Source organism: Megalopta genalis, chromosome 8, assembly GCF_051020955.1.
Source record: "Megalopta genalis isolate 19385.01 chromosome 8, iyMegGena1_principal, whole genome shotgun sequence".
NCBI lineage: Eukaryota > Metazoa > Arthropoda > Insecta > Hymenoptera > Halictidae > Megalopta > Megalopta genalis.
In genome coordinates, this window is record NC_135020.1 from 17,408,667 (window position 1) to 17,429,247 (window position 20,581).

The 20,581-nt window shown below is 39.5% G+C and overlaps 1 protein-coding gene and 1 long non-coding RNA gene across 2 annotated transcripts in view; one reads left to right on the plus strand and one right to left on the minus strand.

Moving 5' to 3' along the window:
- Positions 1–20,581, plus strand: part of LOC117227649 (neural cell adhesion molecule 2) — a 634,847-nt gene that overhangs the window by 422,479 nt on the left and 191,787 nt on the right. The window contains exons 2-3 of the mRNA XM_033483085.2: positions 9,808–9,940; positions 11,416–11,624. Of these exons, the coding sequence (XP_033338976.1) occupies positions 9,808–9,940; positions 11,416–11,624 (342 nt within the window). The remainder of the gene's footprint in view (positions 1–9,807; positions 9,941–11,415; positions 11,625–20,581) is intronic.
- LOC143259980 (uncharacterized) overlaps positions 1–20,581 on the minus strand; it is a 252,628-nt gene that overhangs the window by 38,718 nt on the left and 193,329 nt on the right. The gene's annotated exons all lie outside the window — the stretch shown is intronic.

The following is a 20,581-nucleotide window of genomic DNA, read 5'->3' on the forward strand; positions in this document are numbered from 1 at the left end:
AATCGTGTGGACAAATACAGGGTGTCACGTGGTCCACTCGGATACACGCTGATTCTATGTGGAAAAATAAGTCGAAAATATAGAATAAATTTGTTCGCATTCGAGGTTCCGTTTTCGAGAAAAAAGTAGGTTGAGAAAAATAATACTATGGAATAGGAATCAAGTGGCGCGTCTGACCATAACAGACCGATTCTACTCCACGTCATACTAACAAAGCCTTCAACGAGAAAATGTTATTCTTTCTCCTCGACTTATTTTTTCACGTAGAATCAGCCCATATCCCCCGATTGTACCACCGATTACACGACACCTTGTATATGTGACACTTTTTCGAACAGAATAACTTCTCCAAAATTGAGATGTTAGAATTAGATTTAGCAATTAGGTGGAATATCAAGGAATATAAGAAACGAATATAAAAAAAATCGGACGAACTTCTTGACCAATCCAATAGATCGGGAAATAGTTCCCAGCTTATTAGTTCAGATAATTGGCGTAGTAGCGGAATATTTCATTTATATTCCGACTTCCGCATTGGACTTGGTCCCACTTTAAATCGTGAACGCAAGAGTTCGCTACTGTTTGTTTATATCAAGCTGAATTTTGACGTACAGAGAATTTGATTAGTCAGTTTTGAAGAACAGGTTCGAAAAGAAATGAATAAACGGATGTTTCAATTGTCTTATTTTCTCGGAACGAAAGCTGACAAAATATAGGTTCGGTGGCAGAGTAATAATTATTTAACAGGCACCAATGAAGCTCATCGAATGGCCTGGCCTCATCGAAAAACCCTTGGAGCACAATAATTTCGCTGGGCGACTGTAAGAGGCGTGCGCAATTACGAAATTACGTGCTTCAATTAATTCCAAGTGCGCCGTTCCCGCCGCGATTTCACTTTTCCGGTTAAACGCCGTCTCCTGTTTCGTCCGCATCGTTTCCACCTCTTTTCACCAGCCCTTCCCCCCCTCCCCGCCCATCCGCCTCCAGGTCCCATTCCCTTTTTTCCCTTGTCGTTAAATAAACTTCGCAGCAGCGGACTTTAATTCAAGGTAAACGTTAATTCGCTTCGACGGAATGCACTTTAGCTGAAGGGTCCGGAATGCGAATTAATCGCTTCTTAAATTAAAGTTGGGTGCCGGAAGTCTCCTTTCGAATCTCGCCGACGCGGACGCGACGGCTCCATGGTGCGAGTTTAACACGGTTCGATGAGCCTCATGCATATTCAACGGTCGACGATTCTTTCGGCCACGAAAGTCGATGTAAATGTATTCATAATATTTTACTTCTTAATCCATAGTTTAAATACATCGAAAATAATACCTTTCTTAACATTTGTATTTTAGCGCGTTACGTCTGTTTGCGTTATTATTTTTATCATTAATGGAGGAAATCTGCGGCGTTGTTTCCATAAATGTAATACATCTACGAGCATGTAAGAAAGTAGAATAGGATGGTTAGAGTGGCGAGACAAGCAGAATGACCAATTGTAAGACTTGTGGTCTTTTAAGAAGAAAATTGTGATCAGATAAGTACTATAGTGTACTATAGTTAAGTGAAAAAGTATGGATAAAAAAAAGGAGAGAAAATAGTATAGGTTATAAAAATCAGAGAGAGTAGTATAGGCTGAAATGTCAAAGAAAAAGATATATACTTTAAAAATCAAACTCAAAAGTATATGCTTCAAAAATCAAGCACAAAAGTATATGCTTTAAAAATCAAGCACAAAAGTATATGCTTTAAAAATCAAGCACAAAAGTATATAATTTAAAAATCAAAGAAGAGAGTATATGTTTTAAAAATCGAACACAAAATATATGTTTTAAAAATCGAACACAAAAGTATATGATTTAAAAATCAAAAACAAAGTATATGTTTTAAAAATCGAACACAAAAGTATATACTTTAAAAATCAAACACAGAAGTATATGATTTCAAAATCGGAGAAAAAGGTGTACATTTTGTAAACTAGACAAGGACGTATATGGTTTAAAAATCTGACAAAATTGTATTAGTCCTAAAAATCGGACAAAATATTGTAGAATACAGGAACGACGAAGAAAGCAAATTCATTAAAAATCCGACAATGTAGCATAGACTATAAAGTCAGACCGAGTAAGTATTGGCAACAAAATCAAGCAAGAAAAGGTATATGCTTTCGCAATCGGGCAAAGTGGTACAAGCTATAAAATCAGACCGAGTACTACAGACAACAAAATTAAACGAAAAACAGCCAAATTAGAACAGTAGACACTAATACCAAGCAACTAATTACCCATATAACTAAATTTTGCTATTCGCAGGCAGCGCCGATCTAAACGTCGAATTAATAAACGGGCCCTAATTTGTTGCCGGTCGGAATGGACCCCGACGCGATAATTAATAATATCCGGGACGTTATCGAATCACGGAGTTTACGAGTACCGGCATCGCCAGCTTCCACGTGGGTAACAACTTCATTAAAGTAGCTGCGGAATATCAAATGCCCTTTCGGTATTCGTCAAATAATTCCCGGCGCATCGAATGAATCGCAACCCCTGGAAACCGCGACCATGAAACTCCCCGGGCCGGTGTGTGTTGCAAAATAATTCCACCCGCGGCCGGCCCGTGCAAACGATCGGATTGCAACCGGCGCGCACAATCCCCCAAGAGCTGTTGGAACTTGTACTCGCGTGTTGCCATTTCGTGGAACCACTCTTCGCGCTCCGATGGACACTCGGCTTTCCCGTCGGTCCCGGTTAAATTAATTAAAAAAGAAACCGCCGAAAGGAAATCAAATTGCCGTGTCTTGCCGCTGCGCTGGACGGTCTGCAATGCATTGTCGGTGCTGCGGGTACCGTGCACATTATACTCCATTTCGTATCAGCGAAATGCACACCGTGGCCAATCTAATACGACTGCCTCGAACATATCTTCTATTCTTTGGTTCAGAAATAAGATAAATTCGTCGCGGCAACACGAATAACTAGGACCGATGAAATCAGTGTGTCTGTCCAGTTGTTAATAACTCCGACGATTTTTAACGTAACGTTTTAGAGAAACTTGTGCTATTGTTTCGAATAGGTGTAAATATGCATGCGAAATTTTAGCTGGATAGTTGTACGACTGTGCGCGCGTGTGTGGTCATTTTTCGGAAATGAACCCTTTGCACTTGAAGCCATTTTAACTGTAAATCTAACATCATTTTTCTGACCTACGCTGTCTCTATTTTACATGACAGAGCGTATTTTATGCGCGTGAAATTGAGTCTTGTGACTTATACAACAGTTATACTTTTAACAATTTTTCAAATCTAAATTTTTTTCATGTAAGAATTATTTTGGAATGTGATACGAACATCTTTTAGTCATGCCTTCTCTCTCTCTCTCTCTCTCTCTCTCTCTCTCTCTCTATCTATCTATCTCTCTCTCTCTCTCTCTCTCTCTCTCTCTCTCTCTCGCTCTCTGTCTCTGATAAATCGAGACAACTTTTGTTTGTCGCATATTTGAATTGACATTCATCGCTGGATTTTGCTAACAGAAAAATCAAATTCAGTTTCAATTTAAAAACGAATGAATAACATTCCCATTTAGCAGACCATGTATGAAATCATCATCGCGGATCAGACTGGTCGTTCCAGCGCAAAGGGTTGAAGTTACGATCGCTTACACCTTTATCTCCGCTCAAGTTCCCGAAGAAAGTTAAAAAGGGCTAAGAGTCTTATTCTCCAGGGTCCTGTTCCACGCCTGGAAGGGCGCGACGCCTCCGCGATTCCAAGTTCCCAACTCCTTTCGACCCTCCGGTTTGCCCGGCCGCGTCGGGACGGCACGAAAATCCGACTTGACGTCCCCGCGACGTATCAACGACGTCCATGAATTATGCCCGTGTACGGAGCTACACCGTGGCCGGTGTCACGCTGTTTGTCACATCGCGGGAAACGTGTACATAAACGGCTGTCGCGCGGCACCGTGAACCCTGCCGGCCTCGAATCGATAATATCAGCAGGAAGAGAGTGGCTGCTGGGCCGCCGGACCCGTTTGTCCGATTTTATCGGGTCGAAACGGTCGGGAACGGTGATTAACGCGCCGCGAGGAAACCGTGCAGAACCGCACCGCTGTTTGTCGAGGTAGATTGGTTCCTTTCGAGATGTTGGAGCGGGGATAGAAAAGCATTTGGCCCGTACAGAGGGTACTGACACTGACCCAATTCCACGGCCATCTAACTCGTGCGATTTATTTAGCAGAAAGAATGGGGAGCAGGCAGACCTAAGGAAGAGTTCGCTGGACCTCGATTTCGAATTCGTTTATATTAAACCAATTTTCGAGCTCTACAGTAATGTCTCTCTAATTGACGCTCAGATTGTCCGTAAAAATGGACAATGTGAGAAGAGGAGATTCGATTATTCGAGCCTTGCGGTTCGTTATCATAGTTACGAATTGTCAACAACTATAACAAAAGGAGCCGCAAGGAGCGAATAATCGTATCCTCTCTTCCCAAATAGACCATTTCTGTGGACAATCTGAGCGTCAATTAGAGAGACATTACTGTATTTCGTGAACTGAAATTAAGAATTCCACGGCCATCCAACTCGTGCGATTTATTTAGCAGAAAGAATGGGGAGCAGGCAGACCTAAGGAAGAGTTCGCTGGACCTCGATTTCGAATTCGTTTATATTAAACCAATTTTCAAGCTCTACAGTAATGTCTCTCTAATTGACGCTCAGATTGTCCGTAAAAATGGACAATTTGAGAAGAGGAGATTCGATTATTCGAGCCTTGCGGTTCGTTATTATAGTTACGAATTGTCAACAACTTTTGTCGCAGGGGTTACTGCGACGGTTTATATAAAATAATCCGAGAGTTTTTTTGGTTTTTATATAACGAGAACTTTAATATAACTTGTAACAAAAGGCGATGAGGTACAGTGTGTAGAAGGTAAAGGTAAACGAGTGACGGATGAGACAGAAATATGAACACGTTGAGAGTCGGAGGAAAACTTGCTAACTGACTTCTCTCGGTCGAGAAGTCCTCGTATTTATTGGTAAGGGAAAGTCCTTGGGAAGGGCGAAGGCCTTTCCCGAAGATTTTCCGACCGGGGTGATCCGGGACCTATGGTCCGAAGCTGTGTCCCAACGTTTTTATTGTTTTATTGCGGGGTGTACGCCTTGCGTCGGGAAACCCCGAAAAAGGCATATGTACACCCCGCCTTTGAAGGACGTGTCTTTTTATGTCTGGTCCGCCACAAACTATAACAAAAGGAGCCGCAAGGAGCGAATAATCGTATCCTCTCTTCCCAAATAGACCATTTCTGTGGACAATCTGAGCGTCAATTAGAGAGACATTACTGTATTTCGTGAACTGAAATTAAGAATTCCACGGCCATCCAACTCGTGCGATTTATTTAGCAGAAAGAATAGAGAACAAGCAGACCTAAGGTAGAGTTCGCTGGAACTCGATTTCGAATTTGTATATATTAAAAACCAATTTTCAAGCTACTATTTCGTTAACTAAAATTAAGTCAAATACCCGGAGAATTAGCCGGATGGTTGCGAATAAACCTCAAATTAATTCGACATGGACCTGTGAGTAGACAGGAATAGAGAGGTAAATGAAATAGGGATGATAACGTGGAACAATTGTTGGCCGGACAGATGGTGTGGAGAGAGTACGTTATCGAAGGTAACCATAAGTGTAAACTTACATGATTGATGTGACATTTAGACAGCGAATCGCTCCGCGAATATTAATTCACTCTATATCAGTTTCGTATTGAGAATTTAATGCGCATAATTAACGTATTAGAATGTAATAATGCATTTTTGTTGTCACAGTGGGCACCTAATTCCAAGATTCCTTTTTAAAAAATGCCAGTTTTATAGGAAACTCCGTTCGAAGCTTTCGAGAGAGTACTGAATTTTTCATCGGCTACTGAAACTGATAACACGTCGGGGAAAGTTTTCTGAGATAGGCGACACTCTCGCGAAGTGACTGCATATATCACGCTTTTATAAAAATCGATTGCTAATCCCTTCCATCATCCGCGCTGAATTTTTCGTTCCCACGTCGTTCTTAAACGACGACGGGTATTTATAGAGCGTCACGCGTGTGACAGCCGTCGTATCAAAAATTCATAGAACTGCGCCCATCGACGGATCAATAGCGGATCTATCATAGAGAGATTACGTTCCACGGGAGATCTAAAAAGAGCGAATCCGTTCAACAGAAATATCGTTGTACAGCTTACAGTAGACCTACGCATTATCGAAACCTGTGTACGTCAACTGTTTTTCTACATCGTTTACTCATAACTGAAATACTAATTAATAAACTGCGGATTTTCGTGCAAAATGAAAATTGTCTACGTTGATTGTGAGATTATCGGATTGGATAATATGAGCCGTTTATTTTGAAAGTGGCATAAGTCACTTTACCGTAATGAAAAGTGGTGAGTTTTTAATGTTTATACGAAATTATTTATACTGAGAAAAATATCAGTATGCTGAGATAACAAATACAAGTAAATCTTCTCGAAAGTTAGCATCCATATTTTGAAACGTGTTAAAACGCAAACCCTTAAATATATCGACTTAAAAACAAAGTGACTTATGCCATTTTCCAAATAAACGGCTCATATATAGATTATATGTTATAATATGACTATATTATATTAACTTTTAACCGATTATATTATAATATTTTTTATATTTACGAATATCCTCAAATTCGTCTTATATCTTTACAATTTTGTTTCTAATCTACTCATTTTTGTCAAAAATGCATAACAGTCTACTGATTAAATTGGTCCCTATTGCAATAAGGAACTTCGTACTCGAAAATTTGATTATCTGACAGTGAATCAGGATTGTGAACAAATGCGACGAATATATGGTTACGTTACATTTACATTTATGACGTGATAACACCAAAGTAGATGAATCTTTGGAACTCGTTTCGGAACAACATTTGACACGTCGAGTGTCGCGTAAGGTTTGAAATTCATTTTTATTTGAACACAGTCGTGTGGACAAATACAGGGTGCCACGTGGTCCACTCGGATACACGCTGATTCTATGTGGAAAAATAAGTCGAAAATATAGAATAAATTTGTTCGCATTCGAGGTTCCGTTTTCGAGAAAAAAGTAGGTTGAGAAAAATAATACTATGGAATAGGAATCAAGTGGCGCGTCTGACCATAACAGACCGATGCTACTCCACGTCATACTAACAAAGCCTTCAACGAGAAAATGTTATTCTTTCTCCTCGACTTATTTTTTCACGTAGAATCAGCCCATATCCCCCGATTGTACCACCGATTACACGACACCCTGTATATGTGACACATTTTAAAACAGAATAACTTTTCCAAAATTGAGATGTTAGAATTAGATTTATCAATTAGGTGGAATATCAAGTAATATAAGAAACGAGTATAAAAAAAATCGAACGAACTTCTTGACCAATCCAATAGATCGGGAAATAGTTCCCAGCTTATTAGTTCAGATAATCGGCGTAGTAGCGCAATATTTCAGGTAAAAGAGTCGGGAAGGTTCGTTCCGGGTTTTGTTTCGCCGCCAGAAAACGGGCTTCGAGTTGTCCTCGGGTGACCTAGATGCGACCGTTCCAGGGTTAAAGTCGAACGAGCCGAAGGAAGGGGGAATCGTTGCGGACAATGCTCGTTGCATCCGCAACGCCGAAAACATCCTTCTTCTGTTCGCCGTTATTATCTTCGGAATAAATGGATATTGTGCGCCCGAGCGACGTAAGGACGGGGGCCGGCCGGGAACAAAAGCTTATTGTTGGCCGTCGCTAGGCCGAATGGACGTTCGCGTGTTGTTCGTTACGTGAATGCTTCCGAACGCGCTCAGACTCCGAGCGTCGTCGCTCGCCTCGAACCAATTTTCTGATTAAGTGCCGACCGTCCCCGGTAAGATCGTTACATCTCTCGCGGCATCTAGTATACGCGTCGTCCTCATTTCCAGCCCGGTTATCGGAATAAATCAGACCGGGAACGACGAAACGCTTCGTCCGAGATTCCCTTTTCCGGAAACGCTGGATCCGACTAAGTGGCTTCTTAGATCTCGGATCTTCGTCGAGCGACGCACAGAATTATTTGAACCGCTTGTGAAAGTTCGTACGATTCCCAAAAATAAGGTTAAATTTTATTGTCAGGCTTACATTTAACCTTGAGATAACCTTGACTTTGGACGAGGCTTACTGGAGCTGTAAGTCGATGGCTATTTCGGTTTTCGGTGATTTTCTCAGGAAACCGGAAAAGACTTTTCAACTCTAGATCAATTTTCTGTATTCCATTTTCTGGAATTAATTAATTAATTAATTAAGAGTGTAAAGGTAAACTTCTGATAGAGACCGCTAGGCGTTCTAGTAAAACTTTCGTATTATCGATGAGAATTCTATTGTGCGTGCGGTGTCCATTACAGTAACACTGATATACAAAATTGTTGTCTCAAAATTATTGTACAAGTGAGAAACGTGGGGTTCCTGAGGTCATTTGAAGTAACTTTTTCCTTAGCGAAAATGCAATCCGCGGCTTCGTTTACGAGTTATTAACGAAAAACCGCGAGGCGGTCGAGCCAACGAGCGGCCGAGCTAATGGGCGGCCGAAGCACAGTTCCGCTCATTGGGTCGTCCGCCTCGCGCCAGCTGAACTCGCCTCCTATTGGTCACTATTTTTCGTTAATAACTCGTAAACGGAGCCGCGGATTGCATTTTCGTTAAGGAGAAAGTTGCTTCAAATGTCCTCAGGAACCCCTCATTTCCCGCTCGTACAATAATTTTGAGACACCATGTAGTAGTCGTAGCACTACACTTACACAAATATAATATAAAATAATATTGTATCGGCGAATACCGGTGTTTTACTAACACCTCCCGCGGGAACTCGTGGAATAAACTCTTAGTGTCATAGAAATTTCTCGATAGGATAACCGTAATCGACCCATCTCTCTTTTTTATACCGTGGTCCATAAACACGTAACAGATCAGCTTCATTTTACATGATTAGCATCAATATTAATCATATATAATAGTATTTTAGCACGATATTTTACTTCTCACAGTGCTGTGACTTTACTCTGACGAAATCTATTTGATCATAAAAATTATTACATATTCTGAATATACATGAGCAGATAAACGTGTTACGTTTCAGAATAGTATATGCAATAGTTTATTCGTTGTCGAACTAAAGACACTGCATAACGTTCTGTTATACTCGTCGCTGATATGAAACGCAAATTAAAAAATTTATGTACCTATCTCATTCCTCTAGCTTGGATAAAAAAATATTTCGCTCGATTCAAATAAAAGTTCCAGAACGTTGCTGTATTTTTCTAAACTGATCTCTTTATCTGTCACCACTGAACAAAATTCCAAAGCGATCTGAAAAAATGAGCAAAATCGGCCAAATTTGCGCGATGCCTAAATAGCGAAAGTTGTTAATCATTGCCAAAAGAAAAATACCCGAACACCAGAGTTCATTCGCAAGGGATTGAAGTAAATCTGTGTACACAAGATCGTTTATTTCTCCGGAAACGTTAAAAGCCGACTTTGACTTATCTCTCTGAGCAAACGCGTCGGTGAAAATACGGGAGAAATTGTTCGATCCATTAGGATTACGAAGGTAACACCATAAATCCGGGCAATTCGGTGTACAGAAACGGGACGGAGAAAGTATGCGCGATGCTGGCCGAGAACGCGGCTCGAGCTCGGCGTCGCGTGAGCATCAATAAGAGATTAAACTGTAGCCGGCTGTAATGGCGTGACACGATCCAGCCGATGTAATCTCACGTCTCCATGTGTTACTCTGTTCCAGTCCCTATATCGCACATCGTGGCGCTGGTCGGTCATCCCACGAATCTTCCCTGCAACATATCAACCACCCATAAAGGGGACTCGGTGCTTCTTGTGCTGTGGTATCGCGAGGATCTCGCCACGTCGGTTTACAGGTGAGATACAAATCAATTTGCGGACGGTGGGCGCGTACACAGGTAGCCCGCGGCCGAGCCCTGTATCCGCTCGTTTCTCCATCGGTCCAGGACAGGGCCGCAAACAGGGCGTCGACGGGGACGCAAGATTGGTGGCCGGTTCCGTCGCGTCGGTCAGCTTGACTTCCAACCCCGCAAGAATTTATTCCGCTCGGCGCGGTTCAACGGCCGGCATTCTCCGATGATTCACTGACTCGTCCCCGGCTCTTTTTAATTTCAGCTCGCTCGAACTGTCCGCCGCGGAGACTGCGAATTACGCGCCCTGCCGCTGTTATGAAATTCTTCGTTCCGCGACGCACGGCTGCTTGTAACATCGTTATTTAATTAAAAACTGATACGACCTATTGGAAGTAAACATAATATTATTAAAAAGAGAAAGAAAATTATTGCATTTTTCAGAGAAGCGATTATTTCTATAGATTTTCGAAGTACAGCGTGTCCCACAAAAGTGTTCGTACTTATTTTAAAACGTAATTTTTTCAGAACTGAACCAAATGACTCAAGTGTTTTTTAGATGACAGTCTTTTAGACGATGGCTAAAAGCTCTCTTTTTAATTTTGCGAAATAATTACTTGAAATGAAAAGAAAAAATTGAAAGCCCTCGTTTTTAACTTTTTTTATTTGAGCCTACAACGAAAATTTAATAAATGTCTTTTGTATGTTTCGAGGCCTTTTTATAAAAAGTCTTTTTGTAGATTTTTACAAGCGCCGAAGGATTTTAAAAATTACAGATTTTTTACAGTTTTTGATCGGAACCGTGTTAAAGCTGCGATTTTTGCGATCTTTAATTTATTGTAACTCGTAACAACGTGAACCGATTCCGATAAAATTTTCAACGTGTATATAAGTTACCGGGATCTACGAAAGACATTTTTTAAATTTTCATTATAGGCTAAGATAAAAAAGTTAAAAAACGATAGATTGTTATTAGCAACGGAAAAAGTAAAAAAAAAGCATTTCGGTCATCATCTATTAAACTATTCCCTCTATCAACTAAAAAAAAATTCAAGTCATTTAATTCAGTTTTAAAATATTATATAAATATTATAAATATAAATATATAAATATTATATTAAAATTCAGTTTTAAAAGGTGTGCAAACAGTTTTGTGAGCTACTGTACACGATTCTCAATTCCTCTCACATTAATCCCTTGCACTGTAACGAGCTAAACATAATTCGAGACTCGTACATAATTCATATTTCTTCTAAATCGAAACAGAATTTGATTCTTTTCTGATCAAAATCTCGAAATAAGAGCAAACAAAGACGTACAAGGAACAAAAAGTGTCTCGTACAATTAGGCGAATTATTAAGAACGAAGCTAATCGACGCAGCTGTGAAACAAATCGAGGGATTAGTGTGCGAATTTTAATACGAAATTGCTAGTCGCTTATTTTCTATGTTGCTCGACTGTTCCGTTGGCATTTCTTCCAGTGTTGACGCAAGGAATCAGGACTCCGGCAAGCCAGTAAAATGGTCGAACGAGTCGGTGTTCTCGAACCGAGCGTATTTCATGCCGGACAGAACGCCGGCGGAGCTCGGCGTCGACGACATAAGGGAGGAGGACGCCGGCATCTACAGGTGTCGTGTCGATTTCCAGATCGGGCAGACACGCAACTCCAAAGTCAATTTAACGGTGATAGGTGAGTCAAACCGACAATCAGATTCATACGTTTCGCGAGCGCCGTAATAGAATTTTAATTGAAACGGGAACCCGAAACTGGTGTGCAATTTACTCTGCAACAAGAGTCTCTCCTATACGATGAAAGTATTGTAATAAAATATTCTAGAGATATTTGACGCGTTCTTTTCTTTTTGTAAATCTTCCTTTGCGAGATTGAATAACTCGACAAAATAAATGAAACTTTCTGATCAGACTGTTAAACGTTTAGATACTACTGTGATCAAAAAGTAAGGTGAATTTGTTTATAAAATGTAAATTCTTTATTTATTCTTCCAAATCAATTTCATCCCCTTCAAAGTAATCCCCGTCCGATAAAACGCACTGTTTCCGACGCTTTTTCCAGTCCTCGAAACAGTCGGAATAGTCTTTTTCCGGTATAGCCTTCAAGACCTTCTTCGATTCGGTTTTTATCTCCTCAATCGTGTCAAAACGGCGTCCCCGCATCGGCCTTTTGAGTTTGCTGAATAACCAGAAGTCGCACGGAGCCAAATCAGGCGAATACGGTGGTTGCGGAACGATATGAGTCGAGTTTTTGGCAAAAAAGTCGCGAAGAACCAATGCAGTATGACATGGCACCAATCGAGACTTGACGCGTTTGAGACACAAATCATCCTTCAAAATGGTTTGGACTGAGCCAAATGATATTCCAACACTATCAGCGAGGTCTCTCATTGTCAGTCGACGATTTTCAAGCACCAAATCTTCGATTTTTTTGGACGTGGCCCTCGTCGGTAGACGTTGATGGTCGTCCAGAGCGCGGTTCGTCTTCAACGCGTTCTCGGCCCGCTTTGAACTTGTTGTACCACTTATAAACGTTTTTTTGTGCCATAGTTTGACCACCAAAAGCCTTCCGTAACATTTTCAACGTGTCCGCACAAGAATATTCGTTCCGCAAACAAAATTTGATGCAAGTTCTTTGCTCAACAAAATCACCCATTGTAAAAATCGAAAAATTCACTTTTGGTTGTTTACAAAAACACGTGTAACTCGGAGATAATTAAACCTTTTGACAAACAGACACTTGGCAAATGTTACAGACAGTCCTACCAACCTAGGAAAAAGAAATTACCTGCCTTCCTAATGCCCGGAAGTTTTAAATGACAATTTCACCTTACTTTTTGATCACAGTAGTATGTACAGATAAAAATATTGTAAATATAATAAGACAAACTAGGATTGGACGAATGGTTTCTTGATCGACAAAAACTGCGCTGTATTGTCGAGAAGATGTTCCGCTGAAAATTAAATTATTCGTCTTTGGACAGAATAATGATTTAATGACACATAAACCGTACCTGCTTGACAGGCAGAGAAAGTATTTGTTATATATAAAAGTACCAAACACAGAAATCCTCGTATTTTGTAAAAAGAATTTAAATTATTATTATACTGCGGATCTTCGTGCAGAATATAAATATATAGATGGAATATAAATATATATAAAAATTTATATTCACGTATAACATTTTTAATTACATATAAACGTTAATATAAACATAATTAATATATAGTTAATATAAACACGTTATCATAAACATTATTAATTACATATTACGTATAAACATTTGAAAATAATCAAACTGCATTGTTATATTTATCCTCTGCATTTACTGTTTTGCATTCCACCCGTTCGCTTCTGTCATAAACGAATAAAATCCGCAGTCTAGTTACAATAAAGTCTCCCTAATTATAAACAGCTTGTAAACAGAAATGGACATCGCTTATTTTTATAGGCGCCGATTATAAATAATTATGAAAACGAAGCGCATGGCTCGATTAATCGTATCTCCTCTTCCCAAATTGTCCATTTATGTTTCCAAGCTAAGCGTCAATTAGGGAGAATTTACTTTATTACCTCGAGTAAGAAATAAATAGAATAGATCAACCTTTAGTCAGAGAAACGATGCTTTCTCACGAAATAAACTGCACCGTAATATCATAAAAGAGATGCTCCAGAAACAAATCCATGTGTACGAGAACTCGGTACTTGCTTACCATAAAAATAATACTGTCCCAGTAAATGGACGATTTTTGATCGGACAACTACTTATAGCCTGCGCGGACGGTACTCTAAGAGCAGAAATAACCATCGCCGCGAATAAAGGTACCGAGCGCACAAATATTTTCGTTCGAAAATTTGTATCAATTCGAGAATCAGCAGAACGAATCATTTATTGGTCAAACAAAGGTCACCGTATAAAACGAACTGCACTCCCGGGAAGTGTTCCGTCGCAAACAGAGCCATGGGAGAATTCGGGGCGGGGGAGGGGGGGCTGGCAAACAGAAGAAACGAAGCCCGAGTAGAATAAGTCAGTCCGCAGCCAGACAAGCAGAATATTTCCCGAGCCAAATATTGTGTTCGAAAACAAATTGAACCGAATCCGTCGGTCGCGTCCTGATTTCCGTACTCGGCCAAGAAACCTCTAGAGAGAAGTTCGGCAAAATCCGCCCGTTCGCTGCACGGCTCGCTCGGGACTGTCAGTCGCCGTCAAACGCGTCTGCCGTTTTCGCGGCATGCATTCAAACGTTCCTCCGAAAGTAACGTTGCCGGGAGAGAGAGAGAGAGAGAGAGAGAGAGAGAGAGAGAGAGAGAGACATACGACAGAGTTGCCTAGACAATAAACGGATCCCGTCGGTGTAGATGATCCGCATAAGCACGCGATATTAAAAACAGTAAATTCTCGTATAACGCGGTTAATATGTTACCCGCTATATGAATTTGCGTTATAGGTAATCGTGCTGTACTAAACAATGACTTTCACACAACCAGTTGATAAATCTTAAATACAGTCCATTAACATTAATTAACACCAAACCTTCTGAGATTTAACACTTGATTTACGGAGCACAAAAAAAGACAGCTGTTTTATGTTAGTTTATTAACACTTTATCGTCCGGTCGTGGTTGAGGCTGCCACTCAGTAAGGACTGGCTTAGTCGCGCGCGCATTTGCTCCCAGTACCGGCTAAATTTTCGCTATTCATTGTGTTGTGCTTATTCCTTTAAAAATAATAATAAATAATAATATAATTATTATAATTATAATTCATAAGGATATGGGGAGGTCAGCTACTAACAAAACAGTAAAGAAGCGAAAACCGTCGATAGCTAAAAGTCGATTAATAGGCTATCGGTCGATAAGCATTGGCAATCGAAAAGCCGATTAATAGGCTAGCGATCGATAAACATTGGCAATCGAAAAGCCGATAAATAGGCTAGCGGTCGATAAAGTGTTAAAGTAACAGTAAGACATTTATTCTGATTTTTAATAAGCGTTATCGTAACATTTGCCGCAAGTAACATACGTTACTAGTAAAACGTACAACGTTTTTTCCTGTAGAATCTCGATTATACCACCGATGCTTGGAACACCCTGTATTCATCGAATAAACCGTATTAAATGTTTCGTTCAAAAATAAACAAAATAAAAGAATAAAAAACATTAACACGTCTTATTCGATAAATATGAAATTAATTATTCCGAAAAACAGACCAAAGGCGCAGCAATTGGTGATCGCACAGTGACCGGCTCCACTACCCTAGTTTCCGTTTCATTCGTCAATTCCAGGTACTCTTTTTACGTAATTCGCAATCGTTTCGAAGAAACTCAGATAGAAGGAGCACGGAAACTGCGTAGCAGAGCACGAAACAGTCAGCGGTCCCCTGGAAATCGCGAGGTTCGGCGCGCCTTCTGCCGCCCGATCCGGCGAGCGAGTCGATAAAGCGTTTATCGTGCAACGGCGCGGAACGGACCCGCGGAAGCCCGGCTCGAAAAAACGCTCGGTTTTCCTTTGTTTGTTTGTTTGTTTTTTTTCGTCTTTGAAGAGCTCCGCCTCGGAGCCAGGAATGTTTACGCGAGCCAGGTGAAATATTCGTGCAGGAACAGACGGGGACCGCTATCGGGCCGGTTCCCTAGCCGCCCTCGGCGTGTTCGGCCAGTTTCCGAGCGCCGCGCGATGCCACAGAATGAGAAAATATATCAAGATGAGAACTATGCCAGCTGGAAAGCGGCGGACAATGCCGACGTAGCCGCGCGTACCCGCTCGGTCTCGCGGGGCTGCATGCGCTTTATCTGGCCGCCGGATCGCCGCGCGGTTCAAGTTTTTAACGGCTATCCTACTCGCCGGCACAATTTATCCGACCGGAATTCACAAAGGCCGGGCCCCGGCAATAGTTGCGTGCGACGTGCGCGATTTTTCGACGCTCGGCTCCTCGGGAAATTACTCCACGAATTCCCGGAGCCGGCGAGCCCAGCCGCGCCGCGCCGCCTGTAATATCGCGACGGTGAAAAACGGCATGTCGCGGAAATTATGTTGGGGAATAAGCTGCGCTACCTTTGATACCGTCGGCCGGGAAGCCGTCCCGTTGTCGAAATAAATTACGTGTTTACGTGCTGGACGAGCCGGGCGCGCCCTCCGCTGTCCATCCGAAATGGGTGAAACGCGCCGGGCAATATGTGCCACTGCCTGGGCGCAGATTTGTCACTATTAGGGATACGCTGCGGTCAACGATCAAATTGCGGACTCCTTTAAAAAATTGGCTTTTCAATGGGCCGGTATTATTGCGGAGCCTGTAACCCCGGCTGTGTCGTAGTGCCGCGGACGTTTATTGCATACGCGAGAGCTGGATCATAAAAACGGTTTTATGTCTGTGCAACTTTCGTGCATATTTCTCGGGTGACTTCTCGTCTAACGTGCACAGGATTGGTTAAAATACCGAGGTTAAGGTAAAACGGAATGAAAGGCTTTGGATAATCTATGATTTTTACTAAAATCTGTATCTGGAAACGATTTACTTTTCACTAAACCAGAGTCGGGTATTCATTCGAATTCTTTCGGATAAATGTTTCTCTGAAAATGTTATTCGAACGAAGTATTTCTAGTCGATTATTTTATTCGATTTACAATGATTCGTTATCGTTAACAAATTGTTCTATCTATTTGTCCGAATAATTCTTCATTTTTTATTCGAGTAATTTAATCGAATAGGGATTGCAATGTCATTCGAATAGAATATTCTAATAGAAATTATAATATTATTCGAATAGATTATTCTGATAGGTATTATAACATTATTCGAATAGATTATTCTAATAGGGATTATAATATTATTCTAATAGGGATTGTATAATATTATTCGAATAAATTATTCGAATAGAGATTGCACAATTATTCGAATAAATTATTCGTATACATATTGTAAAATTATTCGCATGAATCATTCAAATAATAATGCCAATAATTGTTGACCATTTATTTTTTATTCTAGTCGATTATTTTCCGAATTAATGCATGTAGAAATAAATTCTTATTCGAATAACAAGTGCCTCCTTATTCAAATGAATTTTTGTTCGAATCAAATCTCATTCAGATGAATTGGTATCTAGTGAAATTTTTTATTCGATTCGATAGTGTCGAATAAAATTTTATTCGTTAATCTTCATATCGAATCCTTCATCGAAATGAAATTTTGCCCAACTCTGGACTAAACATGGTGCTATAATACTTCTGCTATAGTACTATTGGAATATTCCAATGTTCGATCTATTCTACAATCTGGCTAGCATAATTGTAATTTATCCAAGGCTTCGTCTACAATGTAATATCGTTTAGATAGATATTTATTCGATAATGTCGAATAAAATTTTATTCTTATATATTATATACAATTATATTATGATATTATTATTATATTATTATTAATATTATTATATTATCTTATATTATATTATTATATAATCCTCATATCGTATCCGTCATCGAAATGAAATTTTGCCCAACTCTGGACTAAACATGGTGCTATAATACTTCTGCTATAGTACTATTGGAATATTCCAATGTTCGATCTATTCTACAATCTGACTAGCATAATTGTAATTTATCCAAGGCTTCGTCTACAATGTAATATCGTTTAGATAGATATTTATTCGATAATGTCGAATAAAATTTTATTCTTATATATTATATACAATTATATTATTATATTATTATTATATTATTATTAATATTATTATATTATCTTATATTATTATATTATCTTATATTATATTATTATATAATCCTCATATCGTATCCGTCATCCAAATGAAATTTTGCCCAACTCTGGACTAAACATGGTGCTATAATACTTCTGCTACAGTACTGCTATGGTATTTCTGCTATAGTACTATTGAAATATTCCAATAGTTCGTTCTATTCCACAATCTGACTAGCATAATTGTAATTTATTCAAGGCTTCGTCTACAATGTAATATCGTTTAGATAGTAACGGGAGACCGCGGATTTGTAATAAAAATCAAATCTTTCTGCATTGATCGTAAGAAACAGGGATTGAATAAAAATGTATTTCTCCTTTAAACGATTTCAGTGCATTAACAATAATGTAACGATATCTTTAAAGTCTTCTAATGTCTTCATAATTTCGCATTTCTAACCCTCTTCTGTCACAAATGCATAAAATCCGCGGTCTAATAACGAGCCATTACAGTCTGGCCAAGTTAGGTTTGTATCACAACGACCATAATTATCATATCTGAACGCATCTAGCTCCTGTATCATTTTAAGAAGATTCTTAAAAGCTGGATACACGTTCGAATAGACGAAGACACACAGCGCAGTGTCGGATTCATAATAAAAACTGGAACCGAATTTCCGTCGATATTTTCGCGCCCCGTGCACACTTCTATTTCCACTTGTATCGATTTCGCAGAATTGGCCGGCGACTATTGGTCTTGCAATAATTTTCACCCGCAAGCTTTCGCTTTTTTTTCGAGCATTCCCAAAATTCCGGGAAACACGATCGCAACAACGATCGTCGTTCAGGCGTCGAAACAATGGTATTTATTGACAGTCACGTGACTCGCCGTTTACCACGAGCGACGGGCGTGTCCGACTGCATGTAACGAATACGCTATTCTTTTTAACGGTGCTTCAATTGAAAACCAGCGCGCTACATGATTGCTTACAATGTGACGCGGGAATATTCCGAGCGGAAAAGGAAACTTTTTTGTTCGAAAATCGTGTGTATGAAAACGAACGATTTCAATGGAACCAGTTCACGCTTACAGCGATGAATGGCAAACGGTGCTTCCGTTTTTTCGGCGATCATTAAAACGGGCTCTCGTTGGGCCAGCTCGCGCGCGCGCTCGCGCCGGGAACATTTTTGATGCGAAAAGTTTTTAATCTGACCGCGCGGAGGTTGAGGGGGGGGGGGTGCGCGCGCGAGTAAGCAAACGTGATACGCGATAAGCAGCGGGGATCGGCCGCTACAATTTTTAACGGTGGCGACGCTTTAAATCACCCCCCCCCCCTCCCCCGAAATTATTAGTTGAAACGATCCCCGGGTATTAACGATATTCGCAGGTTAATGCGTCGACGCGGTAATGCGTGTTTGTGCTTTAATGATCGCGACAGCTCGCGCGATAAATAACCGTGAACGTTAACTTAATCGCATCGATCCGAGCGACGACTACGGAAAGGTATTTGTCCGGCAGAATCATGAATTATCGAATATCACGCCGAAAGTGTATCGTCCCTTGTGCAAACGAAAAAAGGTACGCTGTAGAAGCTCGGGGAATATTGTTAGCAAAGATTGTAAAACGGGTGACAAAACATGGTTTATCTTCTGCTTTTTTGCGTAAGGAAGAAACAATACGAAGTTCTAGTTTGTTGTAACGAATGATTGGTTAAATTAATACATTAGTTCTTGCACTACGGTTCTATCGTTCTAATAAATTATGATATTTTCACATCATTCTAATAACTTATAATTAGCTTATATTATATCCTAATCAATTATAATTAACTGATATTATTCTAATAAATTATAAATAACTCATATTACTATACTTATATAAATAATAATAATATAATATAATATAATATATAATAATATACTATACTTAAATAAATTATAAGTAACTTATATTATTCTAATAAATTATAAATAACTCATATTACACTATACTTATATAAATAATAATAATATAATATAATATAATATATAATAATACACTATACTTAAATAAATTATAAGTAACTTATATTATTCTAATAAATTATAAATAGCTCTCATATCACTTTAATAAATTATAAGTAACTTATATTATTCTAATAAATTATAAGTAACTTACATTATTCTAATAAGTTATAAGTAACATATTTATATGCCAACCTTTACTTCGATGTGTTGAAATATTGACAACAGAAGGTGGAATTTTATTCCGATTTGAAAGACGTGAACAACATTCATGTTTAGTGGATCATGTTCTGAATATTCATAACGTGTCTGACACGATATTATAGGGCAAAGGGATAACATGGATTCAGAATTATACTACGGATTTTATGCATTCATGACAGTAATTATGAAAGCAGTTAAAATCGGTAGACAAACTAAAAGTGTCAGTTTGTTCAAATTGTTAAAAGGCGAATGAAATATCTATTTCGTTGTTGCTGCTGCTGCTGCTGCTGCTAGCAATAAATACAAATCATTTTTACTATGCATAAAGATTCTATTTATGTAAGCGATTATAAATGAAATCTATTTTGTTAGCCGCGAGGCCATGAATGAAGACACTTCTTACAATAGAACCTGATCTGTCGATTATCTAGTATAATAAGTCGAGCATTGGTCAGAAAAATATCGTCTGAAAAATGCTTCCCAAGTGCAGTAAATTCTCCCCAATTGTCTCTCAGCTTGGAAACGAAACTGCACAACTTGGGAAGAGGAGATACGATTATTCGGGCTCGTTTTTATAGCTGTTGACAACTAAAAAAAAATGGAGCCGAAAAGCTCGAATAATCGTATCCACTTTCCCCAAATTGTCCATTTTCGTGCGCAATCTGAGCGCGAATTAGGGAGAATTTGCTGCGGATCGTGGAGAATTTACGAGAGATGAGAAGGATTTTCCGATTCC